The following is a 17,804-nucleotide window of genomic DNA, read 5'->3' as shown; positions in this document are numbered from 1 at the left end:
CACTTTTTTGTTAAGTACATAATTCCACATGTGTTCATTCATAGTTTTGATGCCTTCAGTGAGAATCTACAATGTAAATAGTCATGAAAATAAAGAAAATGCAAAGAATGAGAAGGTGTGTCCAAACTTTTGGCCTGTACTGTATCTTCCTTGGGACAATGTCTACAAAGTCTGTTCACAGTTTCCAGAAATTTAGATTTTTAAATTTTTGATGAGTTTTTGTAAATATTCTAACTGTTCCTGCCCTTCTACTGGTCCATATGTAGATGGTTTAGAACAAATAAATGGTTCCAGATATCAGTACCACTATTGATTTCACTGCTTAAATATTTAACTGTGACTGTATAATATTTTTCCTCATCTGTATAAAACAGATCATTAAATGTCACATGTCGTCACCAGTTCAACTCTATATTCTTGTCCCAGATGGATGAAGACAGAGGATGAGGAGACACAGAAACACAGCGTAACTGTGAACCTCCAAACTCAACACATACTGACTACTTTTGTGCTTTTTTAAGGTGGACTTTGAGCTGCTCTCAGAAAACCTGGTCCAGCTGGAGAGACGCTGCAAAGCATCATGGGACAATTTAAAGGTGGTTGCCAAACATGAAACTAAAGCGGTGCTGAAGAACAAGATGACGGAGTTCCTGAAAGACTGTACACAGAGGATCATCATCCTGAAGGTGGTGCACCGCAGGGTCATCAACAGGTCAGCGGACACACACATATACAGGGTGGGGAAGCAAAATTTACAATATTTTGAGGCAGGGATTGAAAGACAGTGTATGACCAATTAGTTTATTGAAAGTCATGAGAATTTATTTGCCACAAGAAAATTGACATCATAGAAAATGTTTTTATTCTATGTGTCCTCCTTCTTTCTCAATAACTGCCTTCACACGCTTCCTGAAACTTGCGCAAGTGTTCCTCAAATATTCGGGTGACAACTTCTCCCATTCTTCTTTAATAGTATCTTCCAGACTTTCTGGTAATAGTTTTGCTCATAGTCATTCTCTTCTTTCCATTATAAACAGTCTTTATGGACACTCCAACTATTTTTGAAATCTCCTTTGGTGTGACGAGTGCATTCAGCAAATCACACACTCTTTGACGTTTGCTTTCCCGATTACTCATATGGGCAAAAGTTTCTGAAAAGGTATGGATAATAGTGTTAGGTATGATTATGACATCAATATATGTTTGGTTTCAAAACAATTGACGTAGTGCCTGCTGAGAAAAAAACAACTAAATGTTCATTGTAAATTTTGCTTCCCCACCCTGTACACACACACACACACACACATATACGCACACACACCGTCCACCTTTATGGATGGAATCATTGACATCATACATTCTATGGATGTGCATGTAATTACATATTGTTGTTGTCGGGCAGAAACCTCTTATCTCCAAAACAGTTATTTTTAGGAAACTGGAAAAAACGATGTGTTTTCTAAATAAATGAAGTGAGTTAAGAGATGGAGTCAGGAGCCGTTTTCAACACTTTTCATTGGTTAAATGTTCCTAAAACCATCAGGCCAACATGAAGACTGTCCAGTACAACTGTTTTATGACCAAAAAAAAAAGACCAAAAATCCCAAAATGGACTTAGGAGGTTTCTGCCAGACAGCGACGATATGTTGATTAATAGCCAACAATTAAATACAAATGAAGCAGCCATATATCATTTAATTCTGATTGCACCATAATGTGACTCAACACAAGGTGAGCTGACACTTCACTTCCACATGATAGAATAGAATAGAATAGAATAGAATAGAATAGAATAGAATAGAATAGAATAGAATAGAATAGAATAGAATAGAATAGAATAGAATAAGCTTTATTGTTATTGTAAAATACATTTGTACAGTGTAATGAAATGTAGTTTTACAGTCTGAAAGGTACTCAGGTAAGATACGCACAGCAATTATAGTCAAGAATAAAATATAAGTATGAAATAGTTCAGGAAAAAAAAAAGACAGTGTAAGTATAAAAAATAGTCAAGTAAACAATACACACACACACACACGTCAGTCCATGGTACGATGCTGTTTGAAAAAATAAATGTATTGGTTTCTGTGGTTCCTCTTAAATAATAGTAGATAGTGGATAAAATAAAACCAAACAAAACACCTGGGTGAATCTAACCTAGTCCCCCTCATCTAAACTCTGCTCCTGCAGGTTCCACTCCTTCCTGCTGTTCCTGGGTCAGCCGTCGTCCTCGGTCAGAGACATTAAAGTCACCAGTTTCTGTCGGATCATCAGTGAGTTCGCTCTGGAGTATCGAACCACCAGAGAACGAGTCCTCACCCTCAAACGGAAACGAGCCGCCCACCGAGAGAGAACCAAGACCCGCGGCAAGATGATCACCGAGGTAAACCTTCACACCAACACTCCGCTGTCCCACCACAACAGGACACGTACAGCAGGATTTGATGAGCTCAGTCTGACAGCTGCATCACCCAGAGCTGAAGGACACAGTGCACAGTCAGACACCAACAGAAACATGAGGATCCTTTACACACCTATAGGCTGAAGCACAAATCAGTATAAATCAAATCGTTTTGAATCGAAAATTGATTTTGCATTGAATCGTAGCCCCAAAAATTGGAGTTGAATCGTGAGATAGTAAAAGATTCCCACCCCTACTGGTTAGATTCATTCCAGATTTTTTATGCATTTTTCTTGGGACAATGTCAAAATTTGTTCACAGTTTTGAGAAACTATGATTTTGCTCATTTTTGTAAATATTCTAACTGTTCCTTTCCTTCTACTGGTCCATATGTTGATGGTTTAGAACATGTAAATGGTTCCAGATATCAGTCTAGTTCCTATTGATCTCTGATAGAAGTCATATATGGACTATGATTGGATGAGTTGAGTTCTCCTCCAGTGAAAGTCCCGCCCACTTCTGTAGTTAGATTGATGTGCATCCAGACCACAGGACTGGAACATAGAACAGAACCTGACAACCTCACACATTCAACTGGTTCTGATCCACATAGAACAGACTCTGACGTACAGGGACACTAGGACTTTTTATTTACATATAAATAAGGATGTAAACCATTGATCATGTGACAGAGTTCAACCAATGGTAGACGTTCATTTGACGGCGGCAGCAACAAACAACCAACAAACGTCTCATTGGACACAAACATAGAAGTGTTGACTAGAGACACTTTGAAGGATGGACGTCTAACTCCTTTCATCTGTTTCTTTTCTCTAAGACGGAGAAGTTTTCAGGGGCGGTACCTCAAGAGAATAGCCCCTCCCCTGTCTCCATAGCAGCAGAGGCGGCGCCTGGTCAGGAGGAGGAGCATGAGAACATGAAGAACCTCCTGATCAGCAACGACACCCTTCATGTCAACCAGGGCGGACTGAGACGGTCCAGAGCCGTTCGCAGTAAGTCGGGAGGGGGGGTTTATATCCCTACTTCTGCTCAGTGAATTTCATCCTGGGGGGGTAGGGGAGGGGGGACCAACCAATGTAAATACCAGCAGGTTGTGACAGTTTTCTTCCACCTACATTTCTGACACTAACATTCACCTGAACCCAACTGTCACATTCTCAGAATTTGCGAATGTCCTCATGCACTGGGGCGCTGTAAAAGGGGGGAGGGGGGAGGGGGGACATGTGACAAATTCATGTGGGCCAGCATTTGTGTGTCCAGTGAATATAGGTTAGAAATTGTGAAAATTTTGTGTAAGATCTGCTGTTTAATAGAGAAATACAACCTGGAGTTGGACATTGAAAGTATGTAAAGTTTCATTTTCAGATTCAGAAAGCTTTATTTATCCCATACATACATACATACATTCATTTGCAGCTTACCATAGACATCAGCCCACATCTGAAGTGCACAAATAAAAAAGAAAGAAAAAAGATCATTGAAAGCAGCTACAAATAAATGCATTTAAATAATCAACAATAAAAAGAAAATCTTATATAAAATAACTAAAATGGCTGCTGTCAGATTTTCAAAGTAAAAGTTAGAAGTATTTTCTTTTCACACCAGTGTTAGTTATGGACCACACTAGGGCATTAGCGACTTCAGATTTTTTCAGATCGACTTATTTGTCAATAAAGTCGACATGTTGTATGATGACGTCATCACATTGACAGCAGAGGAACACAGACACACAGCCGTTCAGCAATGAACAACTTGTACAAACGTTCACTGGAACATTAATGTACAGTAAAGAGCTGAATAAAAAACTAAGACACAAGCATCAACAGTCCTTCTCAGACATTTAACCAAACTAAACACAGGCTAACACCTTGAATTTTCTTTTAAATTTAAGTGAACAACAGAAAGTGGGAAAAGGTTCAGACAGCAGCAGAAAAGATGCACAGAATGTTAAAGGAAAGAGTGCATTGTCTTCATGAAATAAATGAACAGAATAATCCAAACACACTGGTGGTCCAAATTATTCTTCAGTATTGGTGGTGCTTCCATGGTTCACAGGACATTACTGAGACCAGAGTTTTTCTACGTCACAGTCAGTTTAGCTCCTACTCTGAGTCGTCTTCTTCCTTCAGTCTTGGCCATGCGCTAGTGATGCGCAGGTCGTTTTTTTTTTTTTTGTTTGTGTGGTTTTTTTAAGCCAATTTGTGGAATTTTGTTGACTCACCCCGCAAATAAAGTGATATTTTTTGGACCTGCACCAACCTGAGCCGGGTCCGCTGATCCGCGCATCACTACCGCTCACTGCGCTCCATGTTTTCATGTAGAAAGATGAGTATCGACATGCGCTGAATGAAGGCTCGCACGCTGTTGGGTGATGGAAGGGAGAGAATAACAAACGACTAGTCGACTCCTCCAAAGTAACGTCGACTTGTTCCACAGACATCAACGTGTCGACAAACCGACTTTTCAGTTAATGCCCTAGACCGCACCCCCATGTATATAACTGTTGCCCCACCCTCTGTTTTTTTTGACAAATTTGACAAACCCTGACCCGGATCTCAACCCTGGTTCTGGTTCTGGTCCTCAGGTCTGGGCAGAGTGAGTCCATCTCAGATGACGGTGGCTAAAGACGACGGAACCAGCTCCCAAGACGACGCCACGGACGAGATCATGGACCGGCTGGTCAAGTCCGTTACCCAGAATCCCTCAGACAGACAATCCAGCCCCAAAACCCGCAAACGCTCCAGAATGAACAGGAAGTCATGTGAGTAATTAAACGGACAGCACTGGACCGGGCTGGACTGTTGGTACTGACGGTCCAATAGGAACTCAAACGGGTCAGAACAGGAAAATAATAATAACATAGTGACATCGATCAGAATTACCCAGTACACAGGTGTTCAACATACGGCCTGTGGACCGAAACCAGCCCACCATAAAGTCCAGTCCAGCCCATGGGATGAACCTGTAAATGCAAAAAATGTCACTCAAAATATTAACAATTATTTTAGTTCAGGAGCCAAATTCAGCTCAATTCAGTCTCAAGTGGTTCAGATCAGTAAAATATGATCATAATAAACTATAAATAATGTCAACTCACATTTATGTCTTTGTTTTAGTGTAAAAAAAAAAGTACCATTACAGTATGAAAATATTTACTTTACAAACTATCCTTCAACAAAAAATGTGAATAACATCAACAACCTGAAATTTCTTAAGATAAAGGGCAATTTTACCAATATTCTGGTTCAGTTTAGCATTTCCACATGTGTATTATAACGTACAGATCACAGTGGATCTACAAATACACCAAACATTTAATAACAGACATCTGGGACTGAAAACATTACATTTAACTTCACAATCAATACAACGTTTTAAGACTGACCTGTTCTTTACCGTCAGTGTCGGACTGAATGTTTTAGAGGCTGGTTTTGGTCCACGAGCCTAATGTTTGACCCCCTGGTTCACAGACATGAAATCCCTCTGAAAAAAGTGTTGCTTCTCTAGAGAGACAACGTCAACAACATTAACACAGCAGAGCAACGGCAACATTTACCCTGACAGACTGTAGGAGTCCACCTGGAGCCGACAGTAACTCTGATTATTAAAAAATACAGGCTTAGAACCCAGCCGTAACCCTTTGACCCCTGAGCCCTGATTCCAGGTAAAGGTGCTGCTGTGAATTAAAAAATTTGCCCATTATAAGTGAATGGGGGAAAAAGATTTTAAAAATTGATTTAAAAAAAATTGAACTTTGACCTATTTTCCCCAAAATGTGATCAGATCTATTCTGGGTCACTGGCAATCTATAAACTCATTTTGGAATTTGGTATAAATTCAACCGATAGTTCTGCTGCTAAAATGTAAACAAACAAACAAACCGAACCACAAATAATTCCCCCTTGCCTTCCCTTACTTTACGAAATTAAAGTAAAAAAGAATAAAATAAGCTACAAGTATTTGAATTTGGTCCCAGTAGTTTTAGTTTTGTCTCTTCTTTTCTAAATCAGTCCAGCTGCTTTTTGACACCTGTTTAACTCCATACATCAGTTCCACAGTCAAAACTCAGTAAAAACACAGTAAAAAAAAAAAAGAAAATAAAGGAAAATCACCACAACACTGGAAACAACAGGAAAAACAAAAAAACACAAGGAAAACAGTGTGAAAAAGAAAAAAAGAAAAGAAAAGCCCAAACCGTCTATTTTTATAGTTAGTCGGTTTCACTCACTGCTCTGTGTTTTACCCCCCCATTCCACAAGGGGGTGGGGGTGAACTGAGCATGCTCAGATGTCTATGGAAAGAACAAGGTCTATTCTATCAGCACGACTGGAAATTAAACTACTGAACAAACAGGTGAATTTATATGAATATTTAAAATAAATCATACATTCAGAACGATCGCCACAGACACGTCAGGGGTTAAAGGGTTAACTTAAAAATACTTTTGACTAATTTGATAGCATTATATTTTAATAGTGTATTTTCAGGTGGTTTTCAGTTGTTTCTGGGCTGTTTTGTGTTGCTGTATTTGGGACTATGTGTTTTTTTAAGTAGATTCTTTTCTTTTGTATTCGTGGGGTTTGTTCTCCAGAAGGTCGAGGTCCTCCAGCCTCATCTGGTTCAGACTTTAGTGTGTTCAGACACAACAGTAGTTTGTGTCCAAAACAGCTCTGATTATCTCTGCAGCTTCATATCATTGTTTTTCCTTTGTCTGTAAATCCCTCTGAACAGATTATCAGTAGAAGTCTCTTCCTCACACTCATACAGGTTGTGTTAACTCTTTTCCAAAGATGCTGCCTCTTATTTTATCTGCATTTTGTTGAATTTGTCGCATTATTTCTGTACGTTTTGAGAGTTGAGGCCGTTTCACTAATGCTTGTTGTTCATTTATTACAAGACTGTCACTCTTAATGTTCTTTGCATAATATTCTCTTTAATAATATTTTTTTTAACCTTTATTTAACCTCTTTGACATGAAAAATCTCTTTTCCAGAGTATTGTGGCCAAGTTACACAAAATATAAATCTTATCCATACATCCAAGCTAAAAAAATATACTTAAAACACAATAAAAGTGAATGATAAAACATTAAACTAAGAACATACATATAAAACACTGCTATTATTTTAAAAGGTTTAAAAGTAGAACAAAAAGCATCTCAAAGCAGAACCCGATTCAATCAGTTATAATAACATCTATATCCAGATTTATCCGTTTCCTGTTCATCAAAATGACTTTCAGTGTATTTAAATCAACCAGTTCCTTCAGTTTTATTTCCTTCTGTAGGTTCAGTTCTATTCAGTGGAACCAGAACATTTCAAAGCTTTCTTTCCCAGTTCTGTTCTGACTTTTAGAACATGTAGATATATCAGATCCTTACTGTAATTATTAGTCATTCCAACAGATGTAGACCAGTAAATGTGATGGAAACAAACAATAAATTAAATACATTTATAGATAAAAGAATATAGATCAGTCCGTCCAACTTGAATATGGTTTTAAATAGTTTTGCAACAGCTGATGCAAAACAAAAAAACATCAGCCTCTAATCTGAATGTCTTTTCTGTGTCTTGATATAGTGTTCAGATAGATAGAAAGAAATGTAAAAAAAAAAAAAAAATCAAAATTGAAGAAAATTGGCAGGAAAATGAACAAAAAGAACCAAATAATAGGAATGGACAAAATAATAAAAAATATTTCAGCTTGATAAATATCCATCCATCCATCCATCCATCCATCCATTCTCTTCTGCTTATCCGGGGCCGGGTTGCGGGGGTAACAGTCTAAGCAGGGATGCCCAGACTTCCCTCTCCCCAGACACCTCCTCCAGCTCTTCCGGGGGGATCCCGAGGCGTTCCCAGGCCAGCCGAGAGACATAGTCTCTCCAACGTGTCCTGGGTCTTCCCCGAGGTCTCCTCCCGGTGGGACATGCCCGGAACACCTCCCCAGGGAGGCGTCCAGGAGGCATCCGAAACAGATGCCCGAGCCACCTCAGCTGGCCCCTCTCGACGCGGAGGAGCAGCGGCTCTACTCCGAGCTCCTCCCTGGTGACTGAGCTCCTCACCCTATCCCTAAGGGTGCGCCCAGCCACCCGACGGAGGAAACTCATTTCGACCGCTTGTATCTGGGATCTGGTCCTTTCGGTCATGACCCAAAGCTCATGACCATAGGTGAGGGTAGGAACGTAGATTGACCGGTAAATCGAGAGCTTCGCCTCTCGGCTCAGCTCCTTCTTTACCACAACCGACCGGTACAGCGACCGCATCACTGCAGACGCTGCACCGATCCGTCTGTCAATCTCACGCTCCATCCTTCCCAGGCCCAAACGTGTTGTGAGGGTCTGTTGGGAACGTCTGGCGGAACCCGATGTCAGTGTGGTTTTCAACTCCCACCTCCGGGAGAGCTTCTCCCAGATCCCGGGGGAGGCTGGGGACATTGAGTCCGAGTGGACCATGTTCTCCACCTCCATTGTCGAAGCGGCTGCTCGGAGCTGTGGTCGCAAGGTCTCCGGTGCCTGTCGTGGTGGCAATCCCCGAACCCGGTGGTGGACCCCAGAAGTAAGGGATGCCGTCAAGCTGAAGAAGGAGTCTTATCGGGCCTTGTTGGCCCGTGGGACTCCCGAGGCAGCTGATGGGTACCGGAAGGCCAAGCGTGCTGCAGCCCAGGCGGTTGTGGAGGCAAAAACTCAGGTCTGGGTGGAGTTTGGGGAGGCCATGGAGGAGGACTATCGGTCGGCCTCGAGGAAATTCTGGCAAACCATCCGGCGCCTCAGGAGGGAAAGCAGTGCGCCACCAACACTGTTTACAGTGGAAGTGGGGAGCTGCTGACCTCGACTGGGGATGTTGTTGGACGGTGGAAGGAATACTTCGAGGATCTCCTCAATCCCGCTGCCACGTCTTCCATAGAAGAAGCAGAGGCTGAGGTCTCAGAGGTGGACTCGTCCATCACCCAAGCTGAAGTCACCGAGGTGGTTGGCAAGCTCCTCGGTGGCAGGGCACCGGGGGTGGATGAGATTCGCCCTGAGTACCTTAAGTCTCTGGATGTACAGGGACTGTCTTGGTTGACACGTCTCTGTAACATCGCGTGGCAGTCGGGGACAGTACCTCTGGATTGGCAGACCGGGGTGGTGGTCCCCCTTTTTAAGAAGGGGGACCGGAGGATGTGCTCCAACTATAGGGGGATCACACTCCTCAGCCTCCCAGGGAAAGTCTATTCCAGGGTACTGGAGAGGAGGATCCGACCGATAGTCGAACCTCGGATCCAGGAGGAACAATGCGGTTTTCGTCCTGGTCGTGGAACGCTGGACCAGCTCTATACTCTCCATCGGGTGCTCGAGGGTTCATGGGAGTTCGCCCAACCAGTCCACATGTGTTTTGTGGATCTGGAGAAGGCGTTCGACCATGTCCCTCGTGGTATCTTGTGGGGGGTGCTTCGGGAGTATGGGGTCCGGGGCCCTTTGCTAAGGGCAGTCCGGTCCTTGTATGACCGAAGCAGGAGCCTGGTTCACATTGCCGGCAGTAAGTCAGACCTGTTCCAGGTGCATGTTGGACTCCAGCAGGGCTGCCCTTTGTCACCGGTTCTGTTCATAATTTTTATGGACAGAATTTCTAGGCGCAGCCAAGGGCCGGAGGGGGTCTGGTTTGGGGACCACAGGATTTCATCTCTGCTTTTTGCGGATGATGTTGTCCTGTTGGCCTCATCGAACCTGGACCTTCAGCGTGCACTGGGGCGGTTTGCAGCCGAGTGTGAAGCGAGCGGGATGAGGATCAGCACCTCCAAATCCGAGGCCATGGTTCTCGACCGGAAAAAGGTGGTTTGCCCTCTCCGGGTCGGTGGGGAGTCTTTGCCCCAAGTGGAGGAGTTTAAGTATCTCGGGGTCTTGTTCACGAGCTTGATAAATAAATAATTGAAAAAAAAAAAAAATGTTACAAAAGGTAAGCCATGATACAAAGGTTGGAAAAAAATGAACAAAATAAGGAACAAAATGGAGAAACATAAGTATCAGCAAAAAAATAAGCAGCAACATTAATTAAAAATAAACAAAACTGATCAAAATAAGCAAGAAAATGAAGACGGATAAACATAAATAAGCAACGAGATAGATAGATAGATAGATAGATAGATAGATAGATAGATAGATAGATAGATAGATAGATAGATAGATAGATAGATAGATAGATAGATAGATAGATAGATAGATAGATAGATAGATAGATAGTCAAAATTTAACAAAATAGGCAGGAAAAGGAACAAAAAGAACTAAATAACAAAAAAATGGGAAATATTTCAGTTGGATCAATAAATAATAAAAAAAAAAATGGTTAAAAAGGTATGTCATAATTCAAAGGTTGGAAAAAAATGAACAAAATAAGGAACAAAATGGAGAAACATAAGTATCAGCAAAAATTAACCAGCAAAATTAATAAAAAATGAACAAAACTGATCAAAATAGCAAGAAAATGAAGACGGATAAACATAAATGAGCAACAAAATGAACGGATGGATGGATGGATGGATGATAGATATAGATAGATAGACAGACAGACAGACAAAATTGAACAAAATAGGCAGGAAAATGAACAAAAAGAACTAAATAATAACAAAATAATAGAAATGGACCAATAATGGAAAATGTTTCAGTCTGATCAATAAATAATTTTTTTTAAAAATGGTTAAAAAGGTAAGTCATGATTCAAAGGTTGGAAAAAAAATGAACAAAATAAGGAACAAAATGTTTCAGCAAAAAATAAGCAGCAACATCAATAAAAAAAAAAGAACAAAACTGATCAAGAAAATGAAGATGGATGAAAATAATTAAGCAACGAAATTAACAAAAAGTCAGAAAGTGAAAATAACAATAAACTCATATAGTGACTTTATTACAGATGACAGCAATTTTAAAGGTTCTGATTCTGGCTGTGGTTTGTGTTTCAGTGCGGCGGACTCTGAAGAGCGGCCTCAGTCTGGACGTGGTTCAGGCTCTGGGTCTCAACAACAAGACAGGAGACAAAGTCTGAGCGGAGACGATCAATCGACTGATCGATCGGTGGATGAACACTAATGTGATGAATCGGTCGAGCAGGAGGACGATCATCCATCTGATCTGATTCACCGCCAACACACTCAGAAGCACTGTTCCTCTGCCGTTTGGAGACGCTTAGTTACAGAGACGTTGGAGATGAAATGATTGATGAGGCACATTTTCTGTGGTTTTTAACGTGTTTATGAATTCAGAAGAAAAACCACCGAAGCTCAGCCATAAAACCAAACATTTACAGGAGCCACTGAGTCACCGATCAGCTGTTTTCCTCTTATTCCAACAGTATTTCCCCTTTAAAACTAAACCTGGTGTCAAATAAGAATGTAAAGTGTAAAATATAAAATATAAAGACAAATATTCAGATGTACGACAGCGGATTAGGGCAGTGCAAGAAAATAAAAACAGAATAAAGTCGTAAAATATTGAGATAAAACCTGTAATTTCATGAGAATAAAGTCAAATACAAAAAGAGTCACCATTTTAAGAGAACGAAGTCGTAATATTATAAGAAAATTTGTAGTTAAAAAAAAAAATCATAATTTAACGGAAATAATGCCATACTTTTATGGGATTAAAGTTGTAATATTTTGAGAATAAAGCCATAACATTGTGAGAAAAAGTCGTAGTTTAAAAAAAACTCAGAATTTAATGGAAATGTCGTACTTATATGAGATTAAAGTCGTAATATTTTGAAAATAAATTTGCTATACTGCAATAAAAAGTCAGAATGTATAAACTGTATGCCTTAAACCTAGTTGATGACAGAGTTTCCAGTTACAGCAAACTCGCTTCAAAGTCCTTCGACTAATGCTAATGTGTTGATGGTGGGCGGGGCTAATCAGCTCAGTATTTGGTGGGCGGGGCTAATAGGCTCAGTATTTGGCCTTTGTGCGTAAACCTCGAATGAAAGTAGAACCTCACAGAATGTTCCAAGTTCTGTATTATGTGACGAGTGGGTACGACTTTATTAAATTATATTTTTCTACCTGTTTTTAAATTACAATGTTATTCTCAAAATATGACGACTTTAATCTCATAAAAGTACAACATTATTTTTGTTAATTTGTTTTTTGTTTTGGTTTTTTTTTTAAACTATGACTTTATTCTCATATTATGGCTTTATTCTTGAAATATTACGACTTATTTCTCGTAAAATTCTGTCTCTTTTTGTATTCGACTACAGGTTTTATCTCGATATTTTACAACTTTATTTTATGTTTTTTACTTGAAGTGTTTTAATTTTCTTCCGTAGCCCTAATACGCTGTCGTACAGATACAAACAGGTAAAGAGTGTGAGCAGATGTGGAATCAGACCTCCAGAACGGTGTTTTCACCTGCAGTTTCCGAAGAGATTTATTAATATATCTTCCAAATCAATCAAAAAATATAATGTTGACAGTTAAATTTATGGAAAAGGTCGAAGTCTGACTCTGTTTTTACCGTTCAAGTTAAAGTAAAAGACAAAGACGAACTGTGACATTAAACAAATATCTGATTTCAGCTGAATAGTAATATATGAATTATTTAAGGAATAAGAAATCGGAGTCATTCATCGTCTCGTTTAATGTCATTTTAACAGTGATTTGAAAAATTTAAAGGAAATCTGACTTGAAATGTTTTCTTAATGGATAAAATGAACCTGCTGATGCACAAGGTTAAAGAACGTTACACGACACATGATTCACTAAATGTTACTCACCTGGTACAAAACAGGTCAAACACATCAGCTGGTGTGTGTGTGTGTGTGTGTGTGTGTGTGTGTTCCACAGTGTCGTTGGTTCCGTCATTTCATGAACACAGACGTTAGATTATTATTAGACGATGACACTCATGTACAGTTTTTTTTTTTTTTTTTTCTTGCACTTTGAGGTGTTTTTGTTCGTGTTTTGTTTCACTTCTGTTTTTAAGGTCACTTTAAGGTCGACCGCAGGTTCAAAAGCTCCTTCACTGTTTTTCAGGCACATGGAGACAAACTGTCCAAACTGAAGGACGTGGACTCGGTTTTAATATTTTTGACTCGGTTCATGTTTGATGCTCAGTTAATGTTCAAAGATCCAGTTGAAAAATAAAGATTTTTAATGAATGACTTTTGTCTTTTGAAATGAAACTCCTGGACGTCTTCAGTGGAGTTAACGGGGGACTGACGGAGGAAAAACAACCTCTATGGCTACATTCAGACAGCAGGTCTTAGTGCACAATTCAGACTTTTTGGTGAAATCTGATTTTTTTGTGTGTTCGTTCCAAGGTTATTATCATTAACGAAAACTAATGAAATGACGAAAACTAGAATTGTAAAAACATTTTCATTCACTGAAATAAATAAAAACAAAAAAAAAAAGATAATTAACTGAAACTGTATTGTGTGTTTACAAAACTAAAACAGATAAAAACTAGAAGCACTCGGAGAGCGCAGACCTCCACCAAGGCTGATCAGTGGCCCCCCCACCCCGATCACCACCAAAATTTAATCATTTCTTCCTTATCCCATTTCCAACAAACCCTGAAAATTTCATCCAAATCTGTCCATAACTTTTTGAGTTATGTTGCACACTAACGGACAGACAAACAAACAAACAAACAAACCCTGGCAAAAACATAACCTCCTTGGCGGAGGTAATTTTGGATAAAATTTCCTTCATTTTCATCTTTGTCAATGTCGGATTGATACGAAATGGATTTATTTCACTCTAGCAGTTTTAGCTGTTGACACCATATGATATACTCAGTGCCAATGAACACACAACACTTGAATGTGTTTTATTGTTCCTGAGCTGCATCAGTATGTTTCAGTTTCACCTGTATAAGATAATCCCAGACAATTTCTTAACAACCTGAGACGGGTTGAGCTATTGTCACACTTGAATGAACTTGTCTGCATTCATAAGACTTGTTTTTCTCCTTGTTCAGCAATGAACTGCTCAACTTAAGGAACTGTGGTCAGTTAAGGAGTGGTCATGTTCTGTATATAAAGGCAAGCTGAAAAGCACCAAAATCATTTTCAACTAGAAGCACTCGGAGAGCGCAGACCTCCGCCAAGGCTGATCAGTGGCCCCCCCCGTGGGCCCCCCCACCCCCGATCACCACCAAAATTTAATCATTTCTTCTTTATCCCATTTCCAACAAACCCTGAAAATTTCATCCAAATCTGTCCATAACTTTTTGAGTTATGTTGCACACTAACGGACAGACAAACAAACAAACAAACAAACCCTGGCAAAAACATAACCTCCTTGGCGGAGGTAATAACTCAGCGATGCCTAGACTGACACGTGACCAAAGATGCCATGCTATGGGGCTCCTGGAGGCCGGAATCTCTGCTCGGCAGGTGGCGCGCCATTTTGGATGCAATGTGTCCACCATAGTCAGGATGCAACAGAGGCATGAAGAAACTGGCTCAACTGCAGACAGACCTCGCCCTGGACCAGCACGTGTGACCACGCCACAGCAGGATCGCTACATTGAGCTGCAGCACCTCCGGGATCGCTTTGTGACTGTTGGTTTTGGGGGTCCTTGAGTTTCTTTCTTTATCCTTATTTTTTGTCAACAAATTTGGACGTGATTTTTTATTTTTACTGTATAGAAATGGCCTATGATTAATTCCAAAGAGCTTAGGGAATAAAAATCCTCATCGATTTAAAAAAAATAAGAATTTTCAAGTGTTGTGTTTTCATTGGCACTGAGTATATTTAACAGTCTGTCACTTCTCATCACTTGTGGTTTCCAGTCGTCTTCTGGTCCCCACTCTACCTGGAAACATGGAGACTAAAGTTGGGAGAAAGCAGCAGAGTCCTGTCTGGGATTTATTTGAATACGACAGAGAAGAAGATAAAAGATATAAAAAAACTAAAACTAAGCATTTAGAAAATAACAAAAACTAATAAAAACCAGTAAACCTGCTCTAAAAACTAATTAAAACTAACTGAATTAGAGAAAAAAAAAGTCCAAACTAAATAAAACTAAACTAGAATAAAAAATCCAAAACTATTAGAACCTCAGTTCGTTCCTATTCCACATTAAATGCGACTTCTATCAGTTTTAAGTATGAACTGAATGTGACCCTGAAGTGACCCACATACACAAAAGAGACTCGGACATGAATGAGGAAACACGCCGTATCACATGACATATCTGGAAGGCTGCGCCATTTTGAACTTACAAACTATTGGTTGCTATGGGCAACAGCATAGTACCGACGTGCAGGAAAGAGCTGTATGAATCAAGATTTAAGATTCTAAAAATTGGATCAGGCAACGGCGAAAGCAAGGGGTCCGTATAGAGCGCAGGTGTCAAACATGCGGCCCTGGGGCCAAAACCGGCCCACCAAAGGTTCCAGTCCGGCCCGCAGGATGAATTTGCAAAGTTCAAGTTAGGGCATCGAACTCAAAAATAATATCGTAATAACCTATAAATAATGACAACCTCAATTTTTTCTCTTTGATTTAGTGCAAAAAACACTAAATTATGAAAACATTTGCAGTAACAAACTATCCTTTAACAATAAAATGTGAATAACCTGAAATGTCTAAAGAAAATGAAGTGCAATTTTGACAATATTCTGCCTGTTACTAAAAGTTTTGTGCCTTTGTAACTTGGATCTATAATGCACATGTATAAATGATAAGTCGAGGCACAGTACTGATAAAATTGTACTTATATTTCTTAACAAATTTCATTTTTTTCAGGTTATTCACATCCTTTTTGTTTGGATAGTTTGTAAACGTAAATATTGGCATAATTGAATGTCATTTTTTGCACTAAACAATTCGTAGTTGTCATTATTTACTGGCTATCATGCTGTTATTTTACTGGTCCGGCCCACAGGGCTGGACCAGGGCTGAATGTAAAAGAGAAAAGAGAGAAAAAAAAGAGAAGAAAAGAAAAAAAAAGAAAAAAAGAAGAGAGAAAAAAAAAAACAGGGCTGAATGTGGCCCCCAGAAGAAAATGAGTTTGACACCCCTGATCTAGAGAGAAGCTGAATACGACTGCAGAGTAAAGGGATTTGGAGAAGATCAGAGAAATGGAGGATATAGACCCTATGAACTACCAGTGTTCACCAGGTCCGACTGGTCTGTGCCCCCCCGGACCTACATGCGGTTAGTTATTACCTCCGCCAAGGAGGTTATATTTTTGCCAGGGTTTGTTTGTTTGTTTGTTTGTTTGTTTGTTTGTTTGTTTGTTTGTTTGTTTGTCTGTTTGTTTGTTTGTCTGTTTGTTTGTTTGTCTGTTTGTTTGTCTGTCCGTTAGTGTGCAACATAACTCAAAAAGTTATGGACTGAAATTTTCAGGGTTTGTTGGAAATGGGATAAGGAAGAAATGATTAAATTTTGGTGGTGATCGGGGGTGGGGGGGCCCATGGGGGGGGGCACTGATCAGCCTTGGCGGAGGTCTGCGCTCTCCGAGTGCTTCTAGTTAACTATCTGGTTTTGGGCATTAGTTACAACACAGTGTTAGAAGTCCTTTGACAGATATGAACAGTTTTTCTGTATCTGGGTTCAAGGTTTGAAGATCTACAACACAGGGGTCAAACATGCGGCGTGGGGCCCAAATCTGACCCGCCAAAGGGTCCAGTCTGGCCCCTGGGATGAATTTATGAAATGCAAAAATTACACTAAAATATTAACAATCCTTTTAGTTCAGGTTCCACATTCAGACCAATTCAATCTCCAGTGGGCAGGACCAGTAAAATACTATCATAATAACATAGAAATAATGACAACTCCAAATGTTTCTGTTTGTAAATGTAAATATTTTCATGTATTTACACTAAAACCAAGTATAATTTAGCAAAAATATCTGAATAACCTGAACAAATATGAACAACCTGAAATGTCTTAAGAGAAGTAAGTACAATTTTAACTAGAAGCACTTGGAGAGCGCAGACCTCCGCCAAGGCTGATCAGTGGGCCCCCCCGTGGGCCCCCCCACCCCCGATCACCCCCAAAAGTTAATTATTTCTTCCTTATCCCATTTCCAACAAACCCTGAAAATTTCATCCAAATCTGTCCATAACTTTTTGAGTTATGTTGCACACTAACGGACAGACAAACAAACAGACAAACCCTGGCAAAAACATAACCTCCTTGGCGGAGGTAACAATATTCTGTTTGTTACTAAATGTTTTGTGTGTTTGTAGATCCACTGTGTTCTGTAAGTTATAATGTACATGTGGAAATGATAAACTGAGGCATAATATTGTTAAAATTACACATTTTTTTTCAGTTTGTTCATATTATTCACATTGTTTTAAAGGATAGTTTGTAGATGCAAACATTTTCATCATGTAATTTTACTTTTTTCACTCTAAAACATAGAGAAAAGTTTGGAGTTGACCTTATTTCTATA

The 17,804-nt window shown here is 39.8% G+C and overlaps 1 protein-coding gene across 4 annotated transcripts in view; it reads left to right on the top strand.

Annotated features, from left to right (window-relative positions):
• The window catches only part of fhod1 (formin homology 2 domain containing 1), a 121,472-nt gene extending 109,134 nt beyond the window's left edge, over positions 1-12,338 (top strand). For all 4 annotated transcript variants that reach the window (XM_030162110.1, XM_030162101.1, XM_030162093.1 and 1 more), the window contains 5 exons: positions 522-712; positions 2,191-2,383; positions 3,240-3,414; positions 5,007-5,183; positions 11,357-12,338. In XM_030162110.1, coding sequence (XP_030017970.1) covers positions 522-712; positions 2,191-2,383; positions 3,240-3,414; positions 5,007-5,183; positions 11,357-11,439 — 819 coding nt within the window. In that variant the 3' untranslated portion in view covers positions 11,440-12,338. The remainder of the gene's footprint in view (positions 1-521; positions 713-2,190; positions 2,384-3,239; positions 3,415-5,006; positions 5,184-11,356) is intronic.
• The last annotated feature ends 5,466 nt before the right edge of the window (positions 12,339-17,804 follow it).

Source organism: Sphaeramia orbicularis, chromosome 3, assembly GCF_902148855.1.
Source record: "Sphaeramia orbicularis chromosome 3, fSphaOr1.1, whole genome shotgun sequence".
In the NCBI taxonomy this organism is placed as follows: Eukaryota; Metazoa; Chordata; class Actinopteri; order Kurtiformes; family Apogonidae; genus Sphaeramia; species Sphaeramia orbicularis.
This window is presented reverse-complemented; position numbering and strand designations above follow the sequence as displayed.